Source organism: Botrytis byssoidea, assembly GCF_014898295.1.
Source record: "Botrytis byssoidea strain MUCL 94 chromosome Unknown BBYS_010, whole genome shotgun sequence".
NCBI classification, from domain to species: Eukaryota; Fungi; Ascomycota; class Leotiomycetes; order Helotiales; family Sclerotiniaceae; genus Botrytis; species Botrytis byssoidea.
Genome location: NW_024065851.1, coordinates 700,852 through 722,066, shown reverse-complemented (window position 1 = coordinate 722,066; position 21,215 = coordinate 700,852). Strand labels below are relative to the sequence as shown.

Sequence of the window (21,215 nt, the reverse complement as noted above, 5' to 3'; positions counted from 1 at the left end):
ACATCTCCCCTCCCGACCTGAAAATATGCGTGTGAAATAGTAACATTTGTCCTCCCCTTCGTTACCAAAATTGTGAAATTCGTTACCTATTACCTACCTACCTACCTACCTACCTACTTACCTGTAAATAAACATGCAGTACACGGCTGTAGATCTCAACGACCGTTTAGGCGTGTGTGGTAGCCTTCCTGCTAGGCATTCTTTAATTTTTACGCCAAATATGTCGAGTACCTAGCTCGTCTAGGTACGTACAGTACAGTGCGTCCGATTTCGCCTAAGGAGCGGGGTGGAATAATTTGGTGCCTGCCAGGCAGGTTGGGAATTTTCGAAGGAAGCGAAAATGGAAGGAGGAGCGGGGCCCGTGGCGCTTAGATGTTGTGGTGTGGTGGGTTGGTGGGTTGGTGGTATAGGCGTGTATGTGTTCTTTTATATTTGTAAATTCTGCGATGAGTTAGGTAGATGGATGTGGAAGATGGGAATTTTTAGAAATAGTAATGATGGGTTTGTTTGATGGATGGAGGGGAAACGGGTTATGAAGGGGAAAATTTTAGTTTACCGAGGGTGTACTTGGTACCCCTTTTTTGGATTTTCGGTCTCGAATTTTTTTGTTGTTGATAGATGGTTTCCTTTCGATGATGTAGTATGTATCTAGATAAATGAGATGAGAGAGTACAGATAGATTTAATAGTCATCAGTTCCCTCTTTTTTCACGTCTTGGATAAGAATCTTTATATTCATATCGGATGTCAAATCCCTGCATTCGGAGACAATGTTTAACATTCACACCATTCACCCTATCTAAAATCTTTTCTGAGCTCTTTTTCTCTAATGATATACTCTCTGACTCAAATCAACAGTAAGAGTAAAACATACGGTAATGTGAAGTTTCAGTACCTCTCAAATGTTCAAATAGTAAAGATTCGCTTAATTCCTCTTTCTGTGGTTGAGATATTCACAGTTCTCACATTCCCAATTATTTCACTTCTCTTCTCTCTCGCTCTTTAAGACTTTCTATAATCAGGAAAATTCTTCTATATTTCAATTTCTGTTTTTGTCTCCGTTCTAGCTCTACCAGAACTCATCATCTTCTTTCTCCGGAACAAAAAAAAAAGACTCCTGATCAAAGAGTCCAGCTCCAATTTTCTCCCCATATCCCTTATTTCTCTCGCCTATACCACCCTTATCCCAGATCTCACATCTCTCTCTACTCCTCCCCTAAGTATACTTCGCCCCCCAATGTCCCAACTGATAAGTCATCTTCCCCATCAAGAAAAAGTAACACTTAATACAGCGGTAATGCGTATTGCAATGTTTACAGATTTTGGAAAAGCCAGTGTCGCTTATGGAGGCGGTTTCGTTGGTTTCGGCGCAGGAACAGCAGACGTAGGAGAACGTCATTTTTGGTTTGATTTGGTTTGGCTGGGATTAGTGATGGCTGAGATTAGTGATGGTTGGGTGTAGTGATGAAGTGGTGATAGAATGAGTGTGATCTGATGTGATGATTTGGTCTGGTGATAAATGGATGGAGGTCTAGACAGTGATACCGATGAAGATAATAAAAACCAACACTTCAAGAACGTCTTGCTCATTTATACTCTTACCAGAAGGCATTTACATAGTTGTTCCGATTTAATTCGAAGTCTACATACAAAGAGATATTCGAGGAACAATGGACTCATCAATGAATCAGCAGAATTTGAATTTAGATTCTTTAAAGAAAGAAAAGAAGAGGGAGTTGAGAAGAAAGAAGGGAAAGAAGGGAAAGAAGAGAAAGAAAGAAAAAAGGGGTTAAGGAGTCGAAGTCTATGTATATACACAAAGAATCGTTGAGTAATAATACCCTGGAGAACAATAAACTGTACATTCGATTCACAGTCTAACTTTAGAATTTTTGAAGGAAGGAGAAATAGGCGAGGCAGAGAAGGGGCTTTGTTTGTGGAGGTTTGCATATGTAACAAAGAGGTGATAGACGACGGGGGGTTAGGGAGGCTGAGAGCTTTTATCTTTCGTCGTTCAAGCGAAGTGATCGATTGATTTACCGAAAAGAGTTGAGAGGCAGACGTCGATATAGATGCAGATGCAGATGAAGAAGTATCTTTCTCCTTCTCTTTCTCTTTCTCTTTCTTTTCCTTGATACTGACGGTAGATCAGATGTCTCGATTGAGGTTATGAAATTGAAGTGAAAAGTTATGGAAACTAAAAGAGAAGAAATCCCATACACTTCTACTAACCGTTTGGCACGAGCACGAGCATCACATCAATTTCCGATCAAAACGCTTCACGTATTGCGATTCCGTCAATTGATATAGTGACATTCATCAAATATCCATTTATTAACTATCCACTTAATCCTCAATGCCCTCGAAAACATCATCATCATCCACTTCTCCATTACCTCCAATATTCTCCTGCTTTCGTCTCTTACTTCCTTGGATAGCTCCTTTCCTGTTATTTTCCAATTTCCTCTCATAACCACTCTTCGTACTAATCTGCATTCTCGATTTCGATTTCCCTCCCTTATCTTTTCCATCCTTCCCATCCTTTGCATTACCCAAACCCCCTCGCCTAGCTTCAACACCATATTTCCTCAACTTCTTCTTTTCTTCCTTGCTAGGCGTTGGTAATGCATCTAATAACCATTTCTGCATACTGGCTTCACTTGCTGGTTTTCCAGCTTGTTTCTCTGATGCTGCGATGATATTTGCGACGTTCTTAACATGTGGGATATCCTCTTTGGTATAAAATGTCACTGCAATACCACCATCACGACCAGCTCGTCCAGTACGTCCTACACGATGGATATAAGCTGCTCCTGAATTTGGAACATCATAGTTGACTACCCCATTGATACCTTTGAAGTCGACACCTCGGGACAGAATGTCCGTGGTAATCAAAATCCAAATTTCACCATTACGGAATCGTGTCATGACTTGATCTCTGACCGAGTCGGAAAGATCTGAATGTAACACTGCAATTCTGGTAGAACCACCTGCTTCAGCGGGGATATCATACAGAAGTTCAGCGTGTAAAGCAATAGCTCTGGGTATCGTTTGTGTGAAGACGAGGAATGGAGGTCGTAAAGATTCTGTTCCATCTGTAGTTTTTGCTGTGGGTCGAAGCAATTGTCGAAGAGCAATAAGTTTACCAGGTTCTGTCGCAGCATAGATCAAACGATGTGTGATATTAGGAATCGCAGAATCTTTAAGTCCGACTACAAGACGAACAAGATTTGAGTGTTTCTCGAGGCCTAGTTTCTCTTGTCTGGCTTGTATTGTGGCTGAGGCGAGAGTCTCAATACTTGAACCCATCGTTGCTGACCAAAGAGTGACTCGTAGATCAGGATTGATGCATGAATTCCAAATGCCTAAGGTCTGTTCCCTGAATAATGGGTCTAGAAGAACATCTGCTTCATCGAAGACCAATGTACGAACGGTCGGTAGTGGAGCATGACTATCTGAAGATCCTAAAGACAAGGCATGAAGGAAGATCAAAGGTGTTGTAACTAAAATATCAGTCTTCGTGAGTGGCTGATTAGCTGAAGCAGTTCCATCAACAGATTCGTCATCATCCTCATCGTCGTCTGACTGGTTCTTTTCCTCGGTATTGGCACTTGGTATTATCTTCATCCCTTTCTTCATTCCCAAAACCTTGACTCCAGTTCCAATGCTAAGCTTCTTTCCCTCGTTAACAATTTGACTAGCGAGCTCCTTCGTAGGTGCTATTATAACAGCCTCCAAATCATGATTCTTATCAGAAGTTCTGCGTCTTTGTACTATCTCATTAATAACCGGTATTAAAAACGCCAAAGTCTTTCCACTCCCAGTAGGCGCAACGGCCAATAAATCCAGAGTACTTGTCAATTCATCAGTGTCTACTGATGAACTACTCAACGCGACTGAAGGCTTCAAAAGTAGCGGCAAACTTCCCATTTGAACTTCAGTGGGAATCTTATATCCTTGATCCTTTAAGTTTTCTGATAGTCTGCCTGATATCTTGTATGTAGCTCGTAAGTCTTCAAACGCCATCAAAGGCTGTGGGTACAACTGCTTGATCTCTTCCTTCGAACTTTTAGCAGGCTTCGATTTCTTCGACTTCTTAATCTTCTTCTGCCGTTTTGCGCCAGGAAGAAGAGTGACCTTCAGTCGATGCGATTTTAATATCTGCCGACATTCTCCTTCATCTAGAAGTGCCGCTGGTTCTGAGGATTGATTCGAAGGTGCAGGTTTTGGCGCATCGTCATTGGAAGCGACTTTCTTGGATTTCTGTGCTGCAGGTTCTGATGAGAAGAAATTGAGATCCCCATCTTTTTGCTCCGTAGTATCAACCTCCTGATATGGTCCTCCTCTCTTTCTTTTCTTGCCTCTCGATTCGGGAATCGGATCGTGGTACAATTGGGGATTTGCAGATGTTCCACTCGAAGGTAATTTCGAAGCAACGCCTCCTACTTTTTGCGATCCATTCTGACCCGACTGCTTCGACGACCTAGAAAGTAACCTTAAAATATCCATTGCTGCAAATTGTCGAAGTTTTCAATATCGAGCGCTGTTCAAACTATCGCAAAGTTAGCTAGCTATATTTTCGCGCCGGGATGAACATTTTATTTTTCGAATTCTGCCACTAGATGACCCGCCACCGCCTTCCTTTTCCATCCAATCAACAATGCCAAAGTGGATGGAACCGGGACTTCAAAATAAATTTACAACACAGCTCAGAGCTCTTCAATCGTACGCCAATCCTCACATCACGGTATGTTGATGAAGCCACTGGCAGAGGCAATATTTACTGATATTCTGCTCTAGCGATACAATAGCCATCATGCCAGAAACATCAATCTCCCCACCGGCCGTCACACGCCCAAGCAAACCCGTTTCGGAAGCTCTTTTGAACGAGAAGGTAAATACCACATTATATCAATTCCGCACCTACCATACCTATGAATTATTCATATGAGAAATACACTGCTAACCCAGCAATCATATAGTGGGACCACTGTCTTTCCTCGATGCTCATACGATCCTCCGTCGGACTCGGATTTGGTGTTGTCGCCTCAGTCTTGATATTCAAGCGAAGAGCATGGCCTGCATTTGTTGGTGTTGGATTCGGTGCTGGAAGAGCTTATGAGGAGTGCAACACCTCATTTAGAAGGGTGGGAAAGGACGGTATTAGAGTACAGAGACCTTGAGTGGATAATGGCTTTATCGAGGGGAGGGGAGGGGGGTAGTCTTGGAGTACATAGACGTGAATGGGAAGCCTGAACACTTTGAAGTGTGTATGATTACATGAAGACAGTACTTCAAATAATTCTGGGCTGGCTCACTTCTCCGTACTGTAGCACAAATGTTCAGTTGGCTTGTGAAATTGGTCTCGCGTGATTATAGTTGTTTGTCCAAAGCATCCATTTTCTACATATCCAGGGTTGGCAATCGGTCCAAATTTATGTCTCATTGATTCGAATTCATTAGTCTATGCTTGATTTTCCCAAATTTTCAGTACTGCGTTCACCAAGGAGCTATCACATTAGTAATATGAAGCTCTAGGGGCCAGACAAAGGCCATACAGTATTTGGTTGTTTACTCCCATCATCTCGTGATTCCGAAGACAACAAGCTACCCACAGGCGTCAATTGTTAAGTTACAGACTGTCAAAGTTCTGACGCCTGGCTTTTCTTCATACTTGAATCATCTCTCCCAGTGAATAACCGTATCGCAACACTCATCAAGTAATACAATGATGTAAATTCCAAATCAGAGCTCCATCATAGTTGGCTACCAGCTCAATTCGTCTTTCTCAAACAGCGCTCCTCCTCCGACCCCCAAGGCTTGGAGATCTCTTGCAGCTGTTTCCCAACACAGCACATGCATTTCCACTCGATAAACTCTGATGTCTGGATAAATCCGCTATTTTTCCCGTCCAGGCATGTTCTAACTTGTCATCTCCTGTTTTTGTTAAAGGACGAGAACATTTAGCTGCCTGCCCGAATCTTCTGCTCCCATTCTCTTCACTCGAATAAGTTGTTCCATCAAGCTTAGCCATGAGAATGTCCCGATTCGTGTTGTCTTCCAAGCCATACTTGACGGCCCGTAGTCTATGGATATACCAGGTCACAACCATATAGGTTCCGTATGAAAGCCAGAGGAGTAAGGCGACAATGCAGACGACGAGTAGCAAGAGGATCGGAGGATCGATTCTTAACTTTTGGAGATTGGGATGCATTGCATGTGGTCGACTTAATATACTAGGTGCAAGTTTAGAGGGTGGCGGAGAGCGGTATGCAACGATTTGTTTGTGGCGACGAACATTGTATGGACGTTGTTGCTGCTGTAGTTTTTGGACGTAAGACATTGGAAGGACTTGCGTAGCCATGAATGACTGGGTGATGAGTATTGTGTAGGGCGTTGACCAACTGGCTTAGAAAGTGATAATGTATTTTCTCAAACGAAACAATTTGGGAAAGGAAATGATAGACTTAGGTTAAGGAATGAAAATGCAAGTAACGCTGAAGATGTTTAGCATGCTTGCCTTGAGGGAATGTATATGAAGGAAACATTTTTTGGAGGGCAAACATAGATTGTGGGTTAATCTTTCCAAATTTGATGACTTCAGAGGCTTTGCTTGTCAAATAAGGAAGGTATTGTGTAGACTATTCCAAGCAACACTGTGTTAATCAGACAATGATCAACGCTTGTTGACTGCATTTCTTGTGATCAAATAGTTGATAAACTTCTCCGGGCAGATATCTTGAAGAATCGGTTCGAGTTCCGTAAAATTGCCCTACACAGACGGATAAAGCCCTCTCCCCAAAACGTTTGTCATATGGAGTATTGCTCAAGGTAGCATGAACCTCAAATTTGGTAAGAACAAATGACTACTGGGTAGTCAGCAACTCTGCTTAGGTAAGGAGGAATGATACCCGGGAATGTATTTCGCGAAGAAGAACGATTAAAGTTATCCGTTATCGGTTTGAGTGCTTAGTATAAGGGGTAAGGATTCGGGGTCTTGGGGTAAATAAAGTAGAGGAGAAACATTGTTTAAGAAGACAACATGATTGCAATAGTTCACTCAGCGACTTCGCATGATTCACATTAGGTCAGATAGAATGACAGTGGAACAAAACTGAAGGTAGGAAGGACAGCCTTTCAACAACCTGTTACACCATTTGAGGTTTGTCAACGCTCTGCGTTTCTGAGTAAGGATTTCGTATAAAGAAGCATCCCAATCAATACAGGGCTGAGCAAAGAAAGTATGCTTAGCTGTCTTGTAAATGCAAAACTTAATTCAGCTTGAATATGAAAAGTGATCTAGCTTGTACCACCACAAGCATCAACAAACAGGAAACATGAGAATCCTTTAGAATCTATTTTCGAAGATTCTGGATCGGATCACAATCGCAATCTCAATTTCAATCCCAATCCCAATCCCTTTCCCAGTCCAAAGGTTTCGACATCTGAGTCGGGTTACCAAGATTGCAAAGTTGGTCAAGCCTTCAGGAGAAAAATATCTCGATTGTGATTCGTGATAAGCGCGTGATCATAAGCTTTGGAAACTTTAATATTGCCCGCCTCTTGGTCATGTTTAGGCTATCGAGCGTACCAATATCTGGCCATCGACTAGGTTCACATATCGCCCATAACTCAAAGAGGGGATGGGATAGGTATCGCCAGGTATAGAAACAATAAGCTTACATAAAGCCTAGCAGAGCATAATCATACCTTTCAGCGACGATCTTCCATATTAGAAAGTTTCTTGCCCTGGGTAAGGTCAAGGCTATACGCAATGAAATGATAAAAATCCTAGTCCTTCTGATGGCAAGACGTAAATATTAATAATTGTCACGGAGGACCGATCCCATCCATCTGACAAGGAATTTTCAAAGCTTCTGGAAGGAAATTGGAAGGAATTTCAAGCAGATTAACCCCTTTTTGGCGGCTATCAGTGACCCACTTACTGCATGGCGGACATGGATACCGAGGACGGCGGTAAGGTTCAAGCATTTGGTTTTGAAATGATGTGAAAGAGATGTATCCAATTATTACGATAGTTTCAAGAAGTCCTTTTCACCTAAGCAGTATCCAATTGATTCGGTTGATGGATTTGGAGGCTCGTCAAATATTCAAGACATACGGAGTAAGATAAGAATCATAAGATGAAAAGCGAGCCCCAGTTAATTGTAGGTAGATCAGGACATATGTAATCTTGAATCCACCATGGCACCATGTAATAACGATTTTTGAATCAATTGAGTAGTCTGTGGGGTGTCATGGGTGCTGAAATGGCTGGTCTGGCTCGCCTGGCTGGCCTGGCTGGTGGTCGTTGAAGAATTCGGACTTGATTTGTTTCATCCATCTTATGCAGAAAGAAAGGTTTGAGCGGCGGTAGAAGCGGGACAGTTTTTCAAGAAAACAGGAATCGAGAGCCTCGGAACATTTGGATTGACATGTTTTCGTCCAAAGTTGTATTGTGATCATCGGAGAGTAGTTGTTGCAGTTGAAATATACTCCGCAGTGGAAATATACCCCGTGCAATACGAAAAACATCATATTCTGCTCTGACTATCAATACTAACCAAGATACGCTGGCCCGCTGGCAGACCTAGAATTGTGATGTGAATCTACGAGCAGTCAAACCGTTCCCTCAAAGCTTCCCACATCGGATAGTTTGAGGATAATTCAAACCATTTTTATATCATTCAGCAAGTTTCATTGGCGCAGTGGAATATGTGGCGTTGTATGAAGCCCCTTCTTTCTCATGCAGGCAACTCGTATCTGCCCCAACATTTACCAGATAATGTAATGTAGTGTGTAGGTAGTATGTACGTACGTACTCAGGTACTCCAAATACTCGCATGAACAGTTCCCATTCCTTAAGGCTGATGGGGAACGATGATGCAAAGAAGAGGTGGGAATGGAATGAATTGTAATGTGTGTGATGCGTATTGTGTACGAGCAATCTGTAACCTGCATTTCATTCAATTGACCTTGTTCTTTGAGTATATATCATGGTGCTATCACTTGATTACATAACTTCCTCCTAATTCCTCCTCCTCCTCCTCAAGAACGAGTTCGTACCGAGGCTTTGGTTTCGTTGAAGAATCTAAAGATGGCACCGATCAATCTTTTTCTTCAAGAGAGTCAAAAGAAGTGATGGTTCTCCTGAGACATAATCTAGGTAGTTATCATTGGCTATTGGCTACAGATACTGTAATCTGACTTGATTTCTTTGCTTCTTCTTTTTCTCTTTCTTTCTTTCTTTCTTCTGCAATAGACACTATAACCAAATCATTCTTCTTCCCATGCTTCTATTAATCTTAGAGTACGGAGCTTCTTCTCTGATACGTCGATTAATCCTGGTTTTCATCTGCAGAATGGAATTAGCCCCTGGTTCATTCCTTGTGGACGGTATTGTTTTATCCTAGTTGCTTTGCCATCGGTAGGTAGTCTATGGAGTAAGTCAGATTCTAATAACAGACATGCAGACTGCTGCAGACTGCAGTAAAAATCTTCCGAGCTCTTTGTTAGCCTTCCTTTAATGTGCAGCACTCAATTCATAGAATATGAATCACTCAAGAAAGCCTACACCCATCCAACTGGTAACACTAGGTAATGATGTTGGTATACTCTACAAATGATCGAGATGACAAACTTTACGAATGGCTGTTCGTGAATGGCTGTTCTCATAGCTTGGTACTGGATGAAAGCTTCATATCCTCTGACTAATAAGCCTTCAGCTCACCAAACTTCCTTTCACTAGACAATATAGAGTTCCAACAGTATGCTTGCTGCTTCAAACCTTCACAAAGAGTTCTATCAATTTAGATGATGCAAACTTGTAACATTGATATCAAAATACCTATGATATGATGGATGAATGCTGGACGATATACCCAAGCTGCGGAGTATATTTACTTAGCTATAAACTCCTCATAATCTCCTCCGTGGGTATGGAGACATCCACAGCGGACTTCTTCCCTATCTTATAGATATATCAACAGACCGAGGAACGATATATCCAACTAATCATCAACAGGCAGACAAACCTAATAAGTAACGGCAACCAGGCAGAGTACACGTCCCCGTTATGTCAAGACATTCACTAGTTAATTAGATCAGATTCATTAACCATTAATATCAACCAAGCTTCATTCTTTTTTTGATAAACCTTTCACTGGTTGCAGATTGCCGTCATTGATTGAGATGGACAGTCTTCTGATGAAAAATGACACTGATCATTGAGCAACTGAGCAATTGAGTTTTTGAGCTTTTACGATCACCTTGGAGGGGAAAGTATGTATGTAGTGTGTAGTAGGTAGTAGGTAGTAGGTAGTAGGTAGTAGGGTAGTAGGTAGTCAGTAAGTGGTAAGCAGGTCATAGAGGAAGATTCTCATCTTGATACCTATTCACTCCATCATCATCTACCGACACTACACACTACCTACCTACCTACCCAGTTACTATGGCAAATTACATTAATTATTATTTTTGATATCAAATCTCGAGGTATCCATATGTTTGCTATTGTATGCTATGACTGTATCATTATTATATAGATACTTATTCACTTTATTACTCATCTAGAGCTTGGTGGCTCATCTTCTTTGTCTAGAGGATCTATGATATGAGTCTCTCCTCTCTCTCATTCATAAAAAAAAAAATGCTCGAGTAATAATAATAATAATAATAATAATAATAATAATAATAATATTAACCACATAATAATAAAACCCTGATCTGATTCCACTTATTAATATCCACTCTCATACATTCCCCCTCCCAGAATCCAAATTGGGAAAGACATTAGCGCAAAGCCAGCCGAGAACTTGCTCCGTAGCCTTCTCACCCCTTCCCTATTTCGATTATAATTGATTATTCTTTCCCGACTGCTAGTGACTAGCAATTATAACTAGGGACTAGGTAGTATAAACTTACCCAAGTCGAATACTGAATAATCCCAGAACAAGAGGGAAATCAAATCAAAAGACTCTTTCTCCGTTCGTTCGTTCATTCAACCCATCTATTCATCCAACCATTTCCTTTCCGACAAACTACCTCCCTACCTAACCCATCCATCTATCCATCTACCAAAAGATCGACTTTGGTTCACATAATTGTTCACATTTCATTCCATTCGATTCAAACTTGAAGGACTTTTCTGTCCCCATCCATTTGGTTGACCAAGAGCCTCGACTTTACTTTCTTCGGGATTGATTTAAGGATTGAAAGAGTGTATTGTTAATACTGGTAAGTAACTGAGTCTGACTTTCTTTGTTTCCTTTTGGATGGCACCATTCCTCATCGCATCGCAATGGAAAGAGAATAAATAGCAGCAAATCAAATTGCATCCATTCACACTCACTACCCAAATTGTTTTGTCGGGAAGACCGACCGACTGCGACACACACATATCTTTGAAAATCATTTACGACTCGAGCCCTTTTACACCATGTGCAATACCAACTATATCAATCTCGGAAAGAAGCATTGCATCTTGCATTGCATTTGAACCCCCCTCCCCTATTCACCAACCCGACCGAGTGCAATTCAACTTCAATCCAGCACCTCATTGCTGATTGTCGCCTTTGCTTACCATCAGCAACATCTCAATCATTCAGCCGCAAGTTATTCATTGTCTGATTTCCGCTAATCACTTACCTTTCACAGACCGCACTCTATCTTGCGGCCGGTTCTGCGACGAATTTACACTCACCTTACGACCCTTTTTTACGACTTTTAATAATTACAAACCACAATAATCTATCAAGATGGGTTGCGGTATGAGCACTGAGGAGAAGGAGGGAAAGGCCAGGAACGAGGAGATTGAGAACCAACTTAAGAGGGACAAGATGCTGCAGCGAAATGAAATCAAGATGCTTCTCCTTGGTAAGTAACATTGTCCTTGATCATACTTCGTCTATCATCAATTGGTTAGTCTAACACTTTCGTAGGAGCTGGTGAATCCGGAAAGTCTACTATCTTGAAACAGATGAAACTTATCCATGAGGGAGGTTATTCGCGCGACGAGCGAGAATCATTCAAAGAAATTATTTTCAGCAACACAGTCCAATCAATGCGCGTTATCCTCGAAGCCATGGAATCCCTGGAATTACCTCTCGATGATCAAAGAGCAGAATACCATGTCCAAACCATCTTCATGCAGCCACAACAAATTGAAGGAGACAATTTACCACCCGAGGTCGGAAGTGCTATTGCTGCTTTATGGAAGGATGCTGGTGTTCAAGATTGTTTCAAGCGATCAAGAGAATATCAATTGAACGACTCTGCTCGATAGTAAGTTTTTGATTGTGAATAGATTATGGATACCTGTCGAAAATCTTGTGAAAAAAACTGATCCTAACACTCTTTCTCTAGCTACTTTGATAACATCGAAAGAATTGCTCAACATGATTACATGCCAAACGATCAAGATGTCCTTCGCTCCCGTGTCAAGACCACGGGTATCACCGAAACCACCTTCATCATTGGAGACCTCACCTACCGCATGTTCGACGTTGGAGGACAACGTTCCGAGCGAAAGAAGTGGATCCATTGCTTTGAGAATGTCACCACAATCCTCTTCTTGGTCGCCATCTCCGAGTACGATCAATTGCTCTTCGAAGATGAAACTGTCAACCGTATGCAAGAAGCGCTTACACTTTTCGACTCGATTTGCAATTCAAGATGGTTCATCAAGACTTCAATTATCTTGTTCTTGAACAAGATCGATAGATTCAAGGAGAAGCTTCCCGTCAGTCCAATGAAGAATTACTTCCCAGACTATGAAGGTGGAGATGATTACGCTCTCGCATGTGACTACATCCTGAACAGATTCGTCAGTCTCAACCAGCACGAGACAAAACAAATCTACACCCATTTCACTTGCGCTACCGACACTACCCAGATTAGATTCGTCATGGCGGCTGTTAATGGTAAGCTTCACAACTTTCAAGTGTTTTATACCGTTTCTAACTTATTCTAGACATCATCATACAAGAGAACCTCCGCTTGTGTGGTCTGATATAATCATGGAATACCCAACTGCAGTCGAACAATATCGACTACAGAAATCTCCTTAATTCAGCATGGCGTTAATTACAAAACCGGGGTCTCATTTTTCCAATACCAACATCTTCTTGCACAGTCACTTTCGGTCTTGCAACCTTTTTTTGCTATAGAACCATTGTTTTTCTTCGAAGGGGGTGTCGAGGGTACGGTAGTATCGGAGCACTTCATGGGTTGTTCTACTTGACCTCCGCTTCGATGTGCCATCTATTATATCCCTTCTACGTTTTAGGGGGTAGGATCGACCGAGACTATTTTCTCTTATTACTTAAGTTTTGTTTTAAATCCTGTTTGTCATATTAATAGCGACGACGTAACACCGTTCGGGATGTGGTTGGTTTAATGCCAGCAACTGATGATGTCGCACGGTTTGCGGTTTGCCGTGTTCTCTTTTTTGATGAAGGTGGGGGGTAGTTGTGTAGTACGTCGAGAGTGAGATGAATAAGATGAAGCTTTTAGCTGGTTAGAAGGTTGCAGGTGTACGAACACGAAGATAGGTGATTGTTGGATGGCTCGTTGGGCTTAAAATGATGGTAGTGGTGGATTTCTAGGCTGATTGGTTGGCCGAATCGAAGCAACTGCTTATTCACGTTAGGCATTGATACCATAGTCAATTAATTAAAAAGATTCATATTGATCTACCTTTGTACTTGTGTTTGCTTTTTGTGATCATTGATCTGTATTTCGAGTCGGGAAATGATAGGCTAAGACATTTATGATCAGCTATGGTAAAGTTTTTGTGACTTAGGCAACCTCGTGGCAACTACAGCCGGCAATAAATAACACATGATTGTATCTTTTTCAACATTACGCTGCAATAATTGTAACACCATATTCCCACCTCGTACATTAATTATTGTCTTTCCACTTGCATTTGATTTCTAATTACACAAGCAACGTGATAGAGATGATATTTCCGTCGCGCAAAAGATCCAACGTTGGGATCGTGGAAAGCTGCAGGTGGCTGGTGCTGGGATACTTGGTTATGGGGATGGGGGTGGAAAGAGTTTGGGGGAAAATCACACTGGATAGTGTGAGGGAAATTACGGAGGCTACGAGGGAGGGGAGGGAAAGGGTGGGGTGGGGTGAGGGGGGTGGTGGTGGTGGTGGTGGTGTTGGGAGTGGAAAGGGGGTGGAGATGAGAATGGGGATGGGGATTTATGGGGAAGAGGGAGGGGGGGAGGGAGTAGGAGAGGGGAAGGGAGGACAGGTGATTATGGGGACTGGAAGTGCGGGTGGAGATCGAGATGAGATTGAGAATGTGAGTTTGCTTTTTTGTCCAGATTCTGTGATTCTGTGATTCAGGGGCTAGGGCTGGTGGATGTTAACATGATGATTTTCGGGAGACGGAAAAGGAGAAATGACTTTACTTGTTGAGATATGATGGATGGAGCGGGGTGGTGACAGCAATCAAATGAAGACAACGCGAGATGGTGATCAGAGAAGGCAAATAACTAATAATAACTAACCCTTCGTTTCTCACAGACGGTAACAGCGGCTCTGCATATGCTCTGCTCGGATCTATTGGTTGAGCTGGAGAAACCTCTCTTAGCTTTTTCTTCTTCATCCTATTCCTCCTCTCCATTCGTGTCTTTCGGGAATACGCAGGTATGCTCTGTTAATCTCCTGCGCCTATACGATAAAGATTCTAGCTGACAGGACGAAGGGAGAAGTAAATTGTACACAGGTAAAAACAGATTTTGATGATTTACTGAGGGAAACAACATGGTTTTTGTATCAGGTACAGGAACGCCAGATGGTGTGGAGGTGGGCGAGGGGAAGCGCGGTTCAGGAGGGGGTGGTGTGGTTGCAGGGGTTGTGGGCTAGCAGGAGAAGTGTGAGTTGTGTTTTTTCTTCTTCTGTGCGACTGCTTTGAGGCGGGAGATGGGATTCACAACTGACGATGGCAGAATTCACAAGATAGGAGCTTTATCGAACAGCAATTGGAGTTGTATAAAGGCACGGAATGTTTTGAGAAGGTGAATGATGAGGTTTTGAGGAAGGACATTGAGGTTGTGGAGTATTTGAATGATTTGATTGAGATGTTTCCTTGATGGAGGTGGGGACTAGGGCTGGAGGTGGAGGTGGAGGTAGAGGAAGACAAGAGACGGATGATGACGGGGTGATTAGCATTGCTATGGTGGTATAGAACGCTGCGAGGAGTACATTTATCGAAAGGGGATGCAAGATTGTTCAATAGGACAATGATTCGGAAAGCGGATGGGGAGTCAATGGAGGCGGTGTTCAACAATGACGAGAATTGAGCATGGAAAATGCGTGTTATTGGATTGTCAATAGATTGAAGTTTGCTATTTTTGTATGAGTAGTATACATATCATTCAGCAATAGGTAGGAGCACAATAGAGGATCAGTATTGGGACAGAATGGCACTTTCCTACACTCTGTCTCCAATTTCCTATGTTTACGGGAATTCTACTATTTGAGAACATAACTCGAAGTAGAGGAACAATAAGGATATCTCCCCAGAGGATTTGAAGCATCATTATACATAACCTACATGCACTCTCCAGCGACGCTCTCTTCCACAGACCCACTCAACCCACTCTTCACAACAACATGACGAGGGCAAGCTGATGACGAGGCATACATACTCTTGCTCTCTACCTTGATTCTTGGAAACTACTCTAAACTCTAATGCTTACCAGTACGATGCCTCATATTCGTTACTTCATGTAATATAGTCAAGATACACTACTTGGACATACTAACTATCTTAACTCATCAGTCAAAAAACCACTACCGGCGACCTCGTACATTCGCACCAATGAACCCAATGATCACCAACAAAGTTTCCCCTCAATCTATCTCAAATCCCCAAATCCCACTGATCCAAGCAGCCTCCACTACCCAGGTACAATATATATCCGAGACTCTGATTCGACTCGGGAATCCACATTATCCATACTAAGGGTCAGATGTAATGCGCAAGGTGGACAATGGGGGGTTTTGTTGCACGTCTGAATTTTTGCATGTTCGCCGACCTTGGGTTTTCAGGCCGCTTTGGGATGGCCTGCTAAGATGGCCGAGCTTGAGGCGCTTTTGGCTTGTTACATATGCATCGTGGTGAAAGGGCCTCTTCCTAGGTAACCGATTTCCCCACTATGTGCACGTCCCTACTACGTGCACGACTTTGGAAATATCAACATTATGGCTTCAAACATCGATGATATGCCTTTAGAGGCTCGTATAGAGCTTGCATTAGATCATTTGAAAGGGGTTCAAGCTCCTAAATACACCCAGACAGCTAATTTCTTCAAAATTGATCGATCCACGCTCTCCCGGCGGCATAGAGGTAAAACCACCTCGAGAAAACAGTTCCTCTCCGATACGAAACAAGCGCTTTCTAGTGATCAGGAGGAGGTTTTAATTGATCAAATCAACAAGCTGACACAGAGATCTATCCCTCCTACAAGCCGCATAGTCAGAAACCTTGCAGAAGAGATCCTAGGCAGAGAGGTGGGAAAGAACTGGACTAGCAATTTTGTCAAGAGGCATTCAACACGTCTTAAAAGTCGGTATCTCCGTTGCATTGATAATTTGCGTGTGAAAGCCGATAATGTTGCTATATTTGATTACTTTTATGATCTGGTTTGAGCTATTTTCTATTGTTGTTGATCTTTATTACCTAAAACGCTCTTGCTAATACCCCTCTTTTTTTAATTTAGTTGATAAAAGTGACCATAAAATACGATATACGGCCGAGAGATATATACAATTGGGACGAGAAGGGCTTTATGATCGGTATGGGGAGGACTATGAAGAGGATAATGAGTGCTAGCGCCTATAATAGAGGCAGAGTGACAAAAGCTAGGCAAGATGGATCAAGAGAGTTTATTACTCTACTGGCAGCTATATGTGCTGATGGGACAGCTCTCCCTCCCGCTCTTATTTATAAAGGAGACTCAGGGGATCTACAAAATACATGGGTTCAGGATGTAGGGGAGAAGGATAAAGCCTATTTTGGAGCCTCAAGCAATGGGTGGTCGTCGAATGCTTTTGGCCTATATTGGCTTATAAACGTATTCGACCCTGCTACACGTCGAAAAGCAGGTGGAAGATATCGTCTACTTATTGTCGATGGTCACTCTAGTCATGTCAATATGGAATTCCTTTCAAAATGCGATGAATTAAAGATTATTGTCTTAATTCTCCCCCCTCATTCTACACATCGACTACAGCCTCTCGACGTTGGAACCTTCGGTGCCCTTTCAACGAATTACAGTACATTATTGAATGATTTGATGCACAATAGCGGGGGAATTGTTGGTATGACAAAGCGCATGTTTTGGGGCATATTTAAAAAGGCTTGGGAGCTCACTTGTACGAGGCATAATATCTTACGATCCTTCGAAAAAACGGGCATATATCCTATGAATAGGAGTCTTACGATCGACTGTATTGCTCCGGAAGCTCCTTCTACGCCACCTACATCATTTAAAACTCGCAGGGATGCTCTTGCTACACCGTATACGTCAAAAGCGATGCGTAGAATGAAATTAGAATTTCGTCGCGCTCCCACCCATGAGATCACTTTAAAGCTTTTTAAGGCTGCAACTACATTAGGAGCTGAAGCTTCTATACAGGGGCATAGATCTAAAGGTTTAGAAGAGGCTCTAAAGCTTGAAAAAAGGAAAAGAGCTCGTTCAAAGCGTTTAAATCTCATTGGAGAGGAGGGGAATGGTGCGTTTTTATGGTCACCCTCTGCTATTATTAAAGCTAGAGCGTATCAAGAAGATAAAGCACTTAAAGAGGAGCAAGAGAAGGAAGCTAAGCTTCAAATAAAAGCTGAAAAGAAAGCTGAGAAGGAACGGAAGGAGATTGAGACGAAAGAGAGAGTATTGCAGAGGGAGGTTGATCGTCAGATTGCACGTGATGCGAAAGAGGAGGTTAAAAAGACTCTAAAATCAACGAAATCTCCAATCAAAAGAGATAAAAAGTTCCCCAAAGCTTCTTCTACTATAGATCTAACATCAACAAAGACTATAGAGCTCTCTGATGCTGTAGAGGCTAATAATTCGAAGGAGAAGGAGGAGGAGGTCATATTGCGATCTAGTAGAGGGCGAGCACTACGAGTTCCATCGAAATTCAAAATCTGAAGATTTTATTATGTTTTTAGATAGTATTATATCTTGTCATTTATCAATTAAATTGCTAGCTCTTTATCTTATAAATTGGAATTGTTATTAATTTTTAAAGTGATTCAAAATGGGTGATCAAGATCGTGCATATAGCAGGGACGTGCACGTAGTAGGGAAATCGGTTAGATATGTAAGCGAAATAAATCGGTAGCCGCATTGGAAAACTTTGAAGAGTCTTTACGGTTGGATTAGTCCTTTTTGAGATGGTGTAGGATTTGTTTTGTTAGAAATTTTGAGCTGTGTAGAGGCTGGATTTAGATTTTATCTCTTCTAATTTATGGTTCTATTTGTAGTTTTTTTGTGGTTTCAATTCATCAGTGAGATTGAAGTACTCAACTCAAATTCGGCGACTTAATTCGCTGCCGTAGAGTAAGGCATAGGAGCTCACCGGGAGCTCATCGTTGAGTTTAAGGTTTTCTTGAACTCAAACTTGGTCAAAGCTCGCCGGGACCTTTCAGGTCAGCGAGATCTTTATTTTCACCAGCCACAGTTTTGTTTGGAAGCGGAATTCGCAGGGGGTAAAGCCACAATGGTAGTGGAATGAATCTACCAAGGATGTGGAATGATTGGCATCATTGGAATACATTTGATGAGATAATGTGACGAAGGACACACAACATTCATGATTTGTTAATTTAGTTTTTAATCTTTGCAGCAAGTAAATATGGCAAGACTTAATACGGTGCCTGTTCCGGCGAGGGATCCGACAGCTACGAATTTGGAACGGATGTTAGTGAGATTACAGAAAATAATCTTGGGTCCAGATACGTCTGCCACTTCGCAAAGCTATGCTGAGTGGGTGAAGACGGGCGCGGTAAGAATCTTTTACCTTTCTCTTATGAGAAAGCATGAGGCTGATTGTGCAATGCGATAGAACCTGGAATATGCGCGGGGTTTACTGGTTCATGTAGAGCAGGATGCGCAGAATATCAAAGTGTTATCGAGGAAACAGGAGGTACAGGCAGATTTGGTGCGCAAAAGGCATTTGATACAGAGACTTGGTGAGAGATTGGAGGAGTTACGAGAGGTGTGTACAATCTTTGATCTGCGGAGAATCGGACATGTGCTAATAGCTTCATCGTAGCTTGCGAGTTATGAGGAAGAAGGTGAAGATTCCTCCGAGGGAGAAGATTTGTTGGGAATTGCGCAAGATACTCCTTCGGAAACGACTGATGAAATGATGAACACGAGTGAAGAACGATCAACACCTTCTCCTATTGATTATACATCTTCTCCTATCGGACAAACAGAGTTGGATTCTGCGCCAGCACAAATCCAAACACAAACCTCTCAGACTCCCGAACCATCTACTCTCCGCTCTCGTAATCCTCGCGCCGAACTTTTTGAGAAATCCCCGAATCAAGCTTTCACAACATCTACCTCTACCTCCACTTCTACCTACCGACCAGCCCCTACCCCCTCAAGCACCACCACCGCCACCACCGAGACACTCCTCACGCACCACCGCACCGAGCAAGAAGATCTAACCAATTCTCTCCTCTCCATGGCCCAGGAACTCCGCGCTCGCTCACAAACCTTCGCCAGTACCCTCGCAAGCGATTCCTCGGTGCTCGATTCTGCAATCGCGGGAATTAATAAGAATGAGCTTGGATTGGAAGCGGCGTCAAAAAGAATGGGCTATTTGAGGAGCATGACGGAGGGGAGGGGTTGGTGGGGTCGCATGATGATGTATGCGTGGATTGCGGGTTTGGCGGTCCTGGCTGTGTTGGTGGTGTTTGTTATGCCGAAATTGAGATTTTGATTGGGAATGGGAGGAAAGACTGTGTGACAGGGTGCAGAGAGAGGTTGTGGAAAAGATTATTTGAGGAGAGTAATGGAGGTCAGCAAAAAATAGGATGGCGTTTTGAGAAAAATAAGTATTGGACGGAAGGAGGGAGTTTTGCGGTGTTTGAGGTGCTTGGGAAATACCATAAATAGTGGTAGGCTTTCTTCTATCTTGATGTATTGATTCTAGCATGTTTGGATGGGTATTGGGAAGAGCTATGTTATGATCTGATGTGCTTTTTTTACGCGTTACAAAATGTGAAAATGGGATGGAAGAGAGATGATGAATTGTATTGTATTGTATTGTATTTGTTGACTTGACGAAGTAGCAATAGGAATGAGTATGCGGGGTTTATTGTGTATCTTGTGTGTATTGTGTATTATTAAATCGCATCACATTGTATTGCAGTGTATTTCGTTGCGAGTTTGTGAAGATGAAACTGAAGATGAAGGAGGGATGGTGGGAAGTTGAAGTTGGAAGTTTTAAGTTGTAAATGATGAGTGATGAGTGATGACTTGTCAAAACACTTGTAAATAAATAAATAACTTTGCTGGAAATGTATTCTCTTAGGTACTTGCTTTGAAACTTGGCAATTGAAAATTGAAGTCGATGTTGATGTTGATGATTTTCTCGGTAGGTAGGGGGAGAGAAAGAGAGAGATATGTATTCAACTAGTTCATCCAGTTCATCCAATCCAATCCAATCCACTTCAGCTCAATCCAATTCAATTCATCTCATTTCCCATGTTATGTCAGATTACTGTATACCAGCCATCCCTCATACCCATCCTCATCGCTCATAGATCATTTCCCAAACTCCAAATGATATTGCCATGCCATGCCATGCCATTTTCTATACGCCATCTGCTCCATGTCTGCTGAAGGAATGTCTTTCATATCAGATCTCCTGAGAAGATGTAAAGAAATAAAAAGAAAAGGAAATAATAAGGAACTTGCTAATTGATGGAAAGAGATCAAATGAAAAGAGGTCAAACGAAATGGCAAAAAGAGATTTGAGAATCAAATAAAATACTAATGGAAAAACGAGAAAAGCGGTATTGGATCTTCCCTCAGGATGATACTTTTGGGTTTGAGGGGAGAGAATTGGAGGTATGAAGATTTGAAAGATGCGAAGATGAGACATGATAGATTTCGTATTGTTGGTGAAATCTGATGTGGTTGGGTATTCGTGAGGTACGGTGGTGATTTATGTTATGGT

The 21,215-nt window shown here is 42.2% G+C and overlaps 6 protein-coding genes across 6 annotated transcripts; 4 read left to right on the top strand and 2 right to left on the bottom strand.

Annotated features, from left to right (window-relative positions):
• Positions 1-2,345: 2,345 nt before the first annotated feature.
• On the bottom strand, positions 2,346-4,508 carry EAE97_005842 (uncharacterized protein; the record flags this gene model as incomplete). Its single annotated transcript, XM_038876355.1, has 1 exon — positions 2,346-4,508. The coding sequence occupies one exon, from the start codon at positions 4,506-4,508 to the stop codon at positions 2,346-2,348; it is 2,163 nt and encodes a 720-aa protein (XP_038732831.1).
• A 151-nt stretch (positions 4,509-4,659) lies between these two features.
• On the top strand, positions 4,660-5,441 carry EAE97_005841 (uncharacterized protein; the record flags this gene model as incomplete). Its single annotated transcript, XM_038876354.1, has 3 exons — positions 4,660-4,724; positions 4,800-4,893; positions 4,982-5,441. 3 exons carry the CDS (start codon positions 4,660-4,662, stop codon positions 5,180-5,182), a joined length of 360 nt encoding a protein of 119 aa, XP_038732830.1. The 3' UTR covers positions 5,183-5,441.
• A 346-nt stretch (positions 5,442-5,787) lies between these two features.
• EAE97_005840 (uncharacterized protein) lies at positions 5,788-6,363 on the bottom strand (the record flags this gene model as incomplete). Its single annotated transcript, XM_038876353.1, has 1 exon — positions 5,788-6,363. One exon carries the CDS (start codon positions 6,361-6,363, stop codon positions 5,788-5,790), a length of 576 nt encoding a protein of 191 aa, XP_038732829.1.
• Positions 6,364-10,895: 4,532 nt separating this feature from the next.
• EAE97_005839 (uncharacterized protein) lies at positions 10,896-13,696 on the top strand. The gene is made up of 5 exons (XM_038876352.1): positions 10,896-11,234; positions 11,655-11,873; positions 11,939-12,281; positions 12,363-12,919; positions 12,970-13,696. Exons 2-5 carry the CDS (start codon positions 11,756-11,758, stop codon positions 13,011-13,013), a joined length of 1,062 nt encoding a protein of 353 aa, XP_038732828.1. The 5' UTR covers positions 10,896-11,234; positions 11,655-11,755; the 3' UTR covers positions 13,014-13,696.
• Positions 13,697-13,959: 263 nt separating this feature from the next.
• Positions 13,960-15,536, top strand: EAE97_005838 (uncharacterized protein; the record flags this gene model as incomplete). The annotated part of the gene is made up of 4 exons (XM_038876351.1): positions 13,960-14,313; positions 14,538-14,660; positions 14,698-14,889; positions 14,963-15,536. 4 exons carry the CDS (start codon positions 13,960-13,962, stop codon positions 15,104-15,106), a joined length of 813 nt encoding a protein of 270 aa, XP_038732827.1. The 3' UTR covers positions 15,107-15,536.
• Positions 15,537-18,875: 3,339 nt separating this feature from the next.
• On the top strand, positions 18,876-19,973 carry EAE97_005837 (uncharacterized protein; the record flags this gene model as incomplete). The annotated part of the gene is made up of 3 exons (XM_038876350.1): positions 18,876-19,025; positions 19,086-19,238; positions 19,296-19,973. 3 exons carry the CDS (start codon positions 18,876-18,878, stop codon positions 19,971-19,973), a joined length of 981 nt encoding a protein of 326 aa, XP_038732826.1.
• Between the last annotated feature and the right edge of the window lie 1,242 nt (positions 19,974-21,215).

Excerpts from the sequence above, each read along its gene's own strand:
- EAE97_005839 (XM_038876352.1), top strand. The coding sequence starts at position 11,756 with ATGGGTTGCGGTATGAGCACTGAGGAGAAGGAGGGAAAGGCCAGGAAC. Across the intron at positions 11,874-11,938 it reads AATCAAGATGCTTCTCCTTG|GAGCTGGTGAATCCGGAAAG; the intron begins GTAAGTAACATT and ends ACACTTTCGTAG. Across the intron at positions 12,282-12,362 it reads TTGAACGACTCTGCTCGATA|CTACTTTGATAACATCGAAA; the intron begins GTAAGTTTTTGA and ends CTCTTTCTCTAG.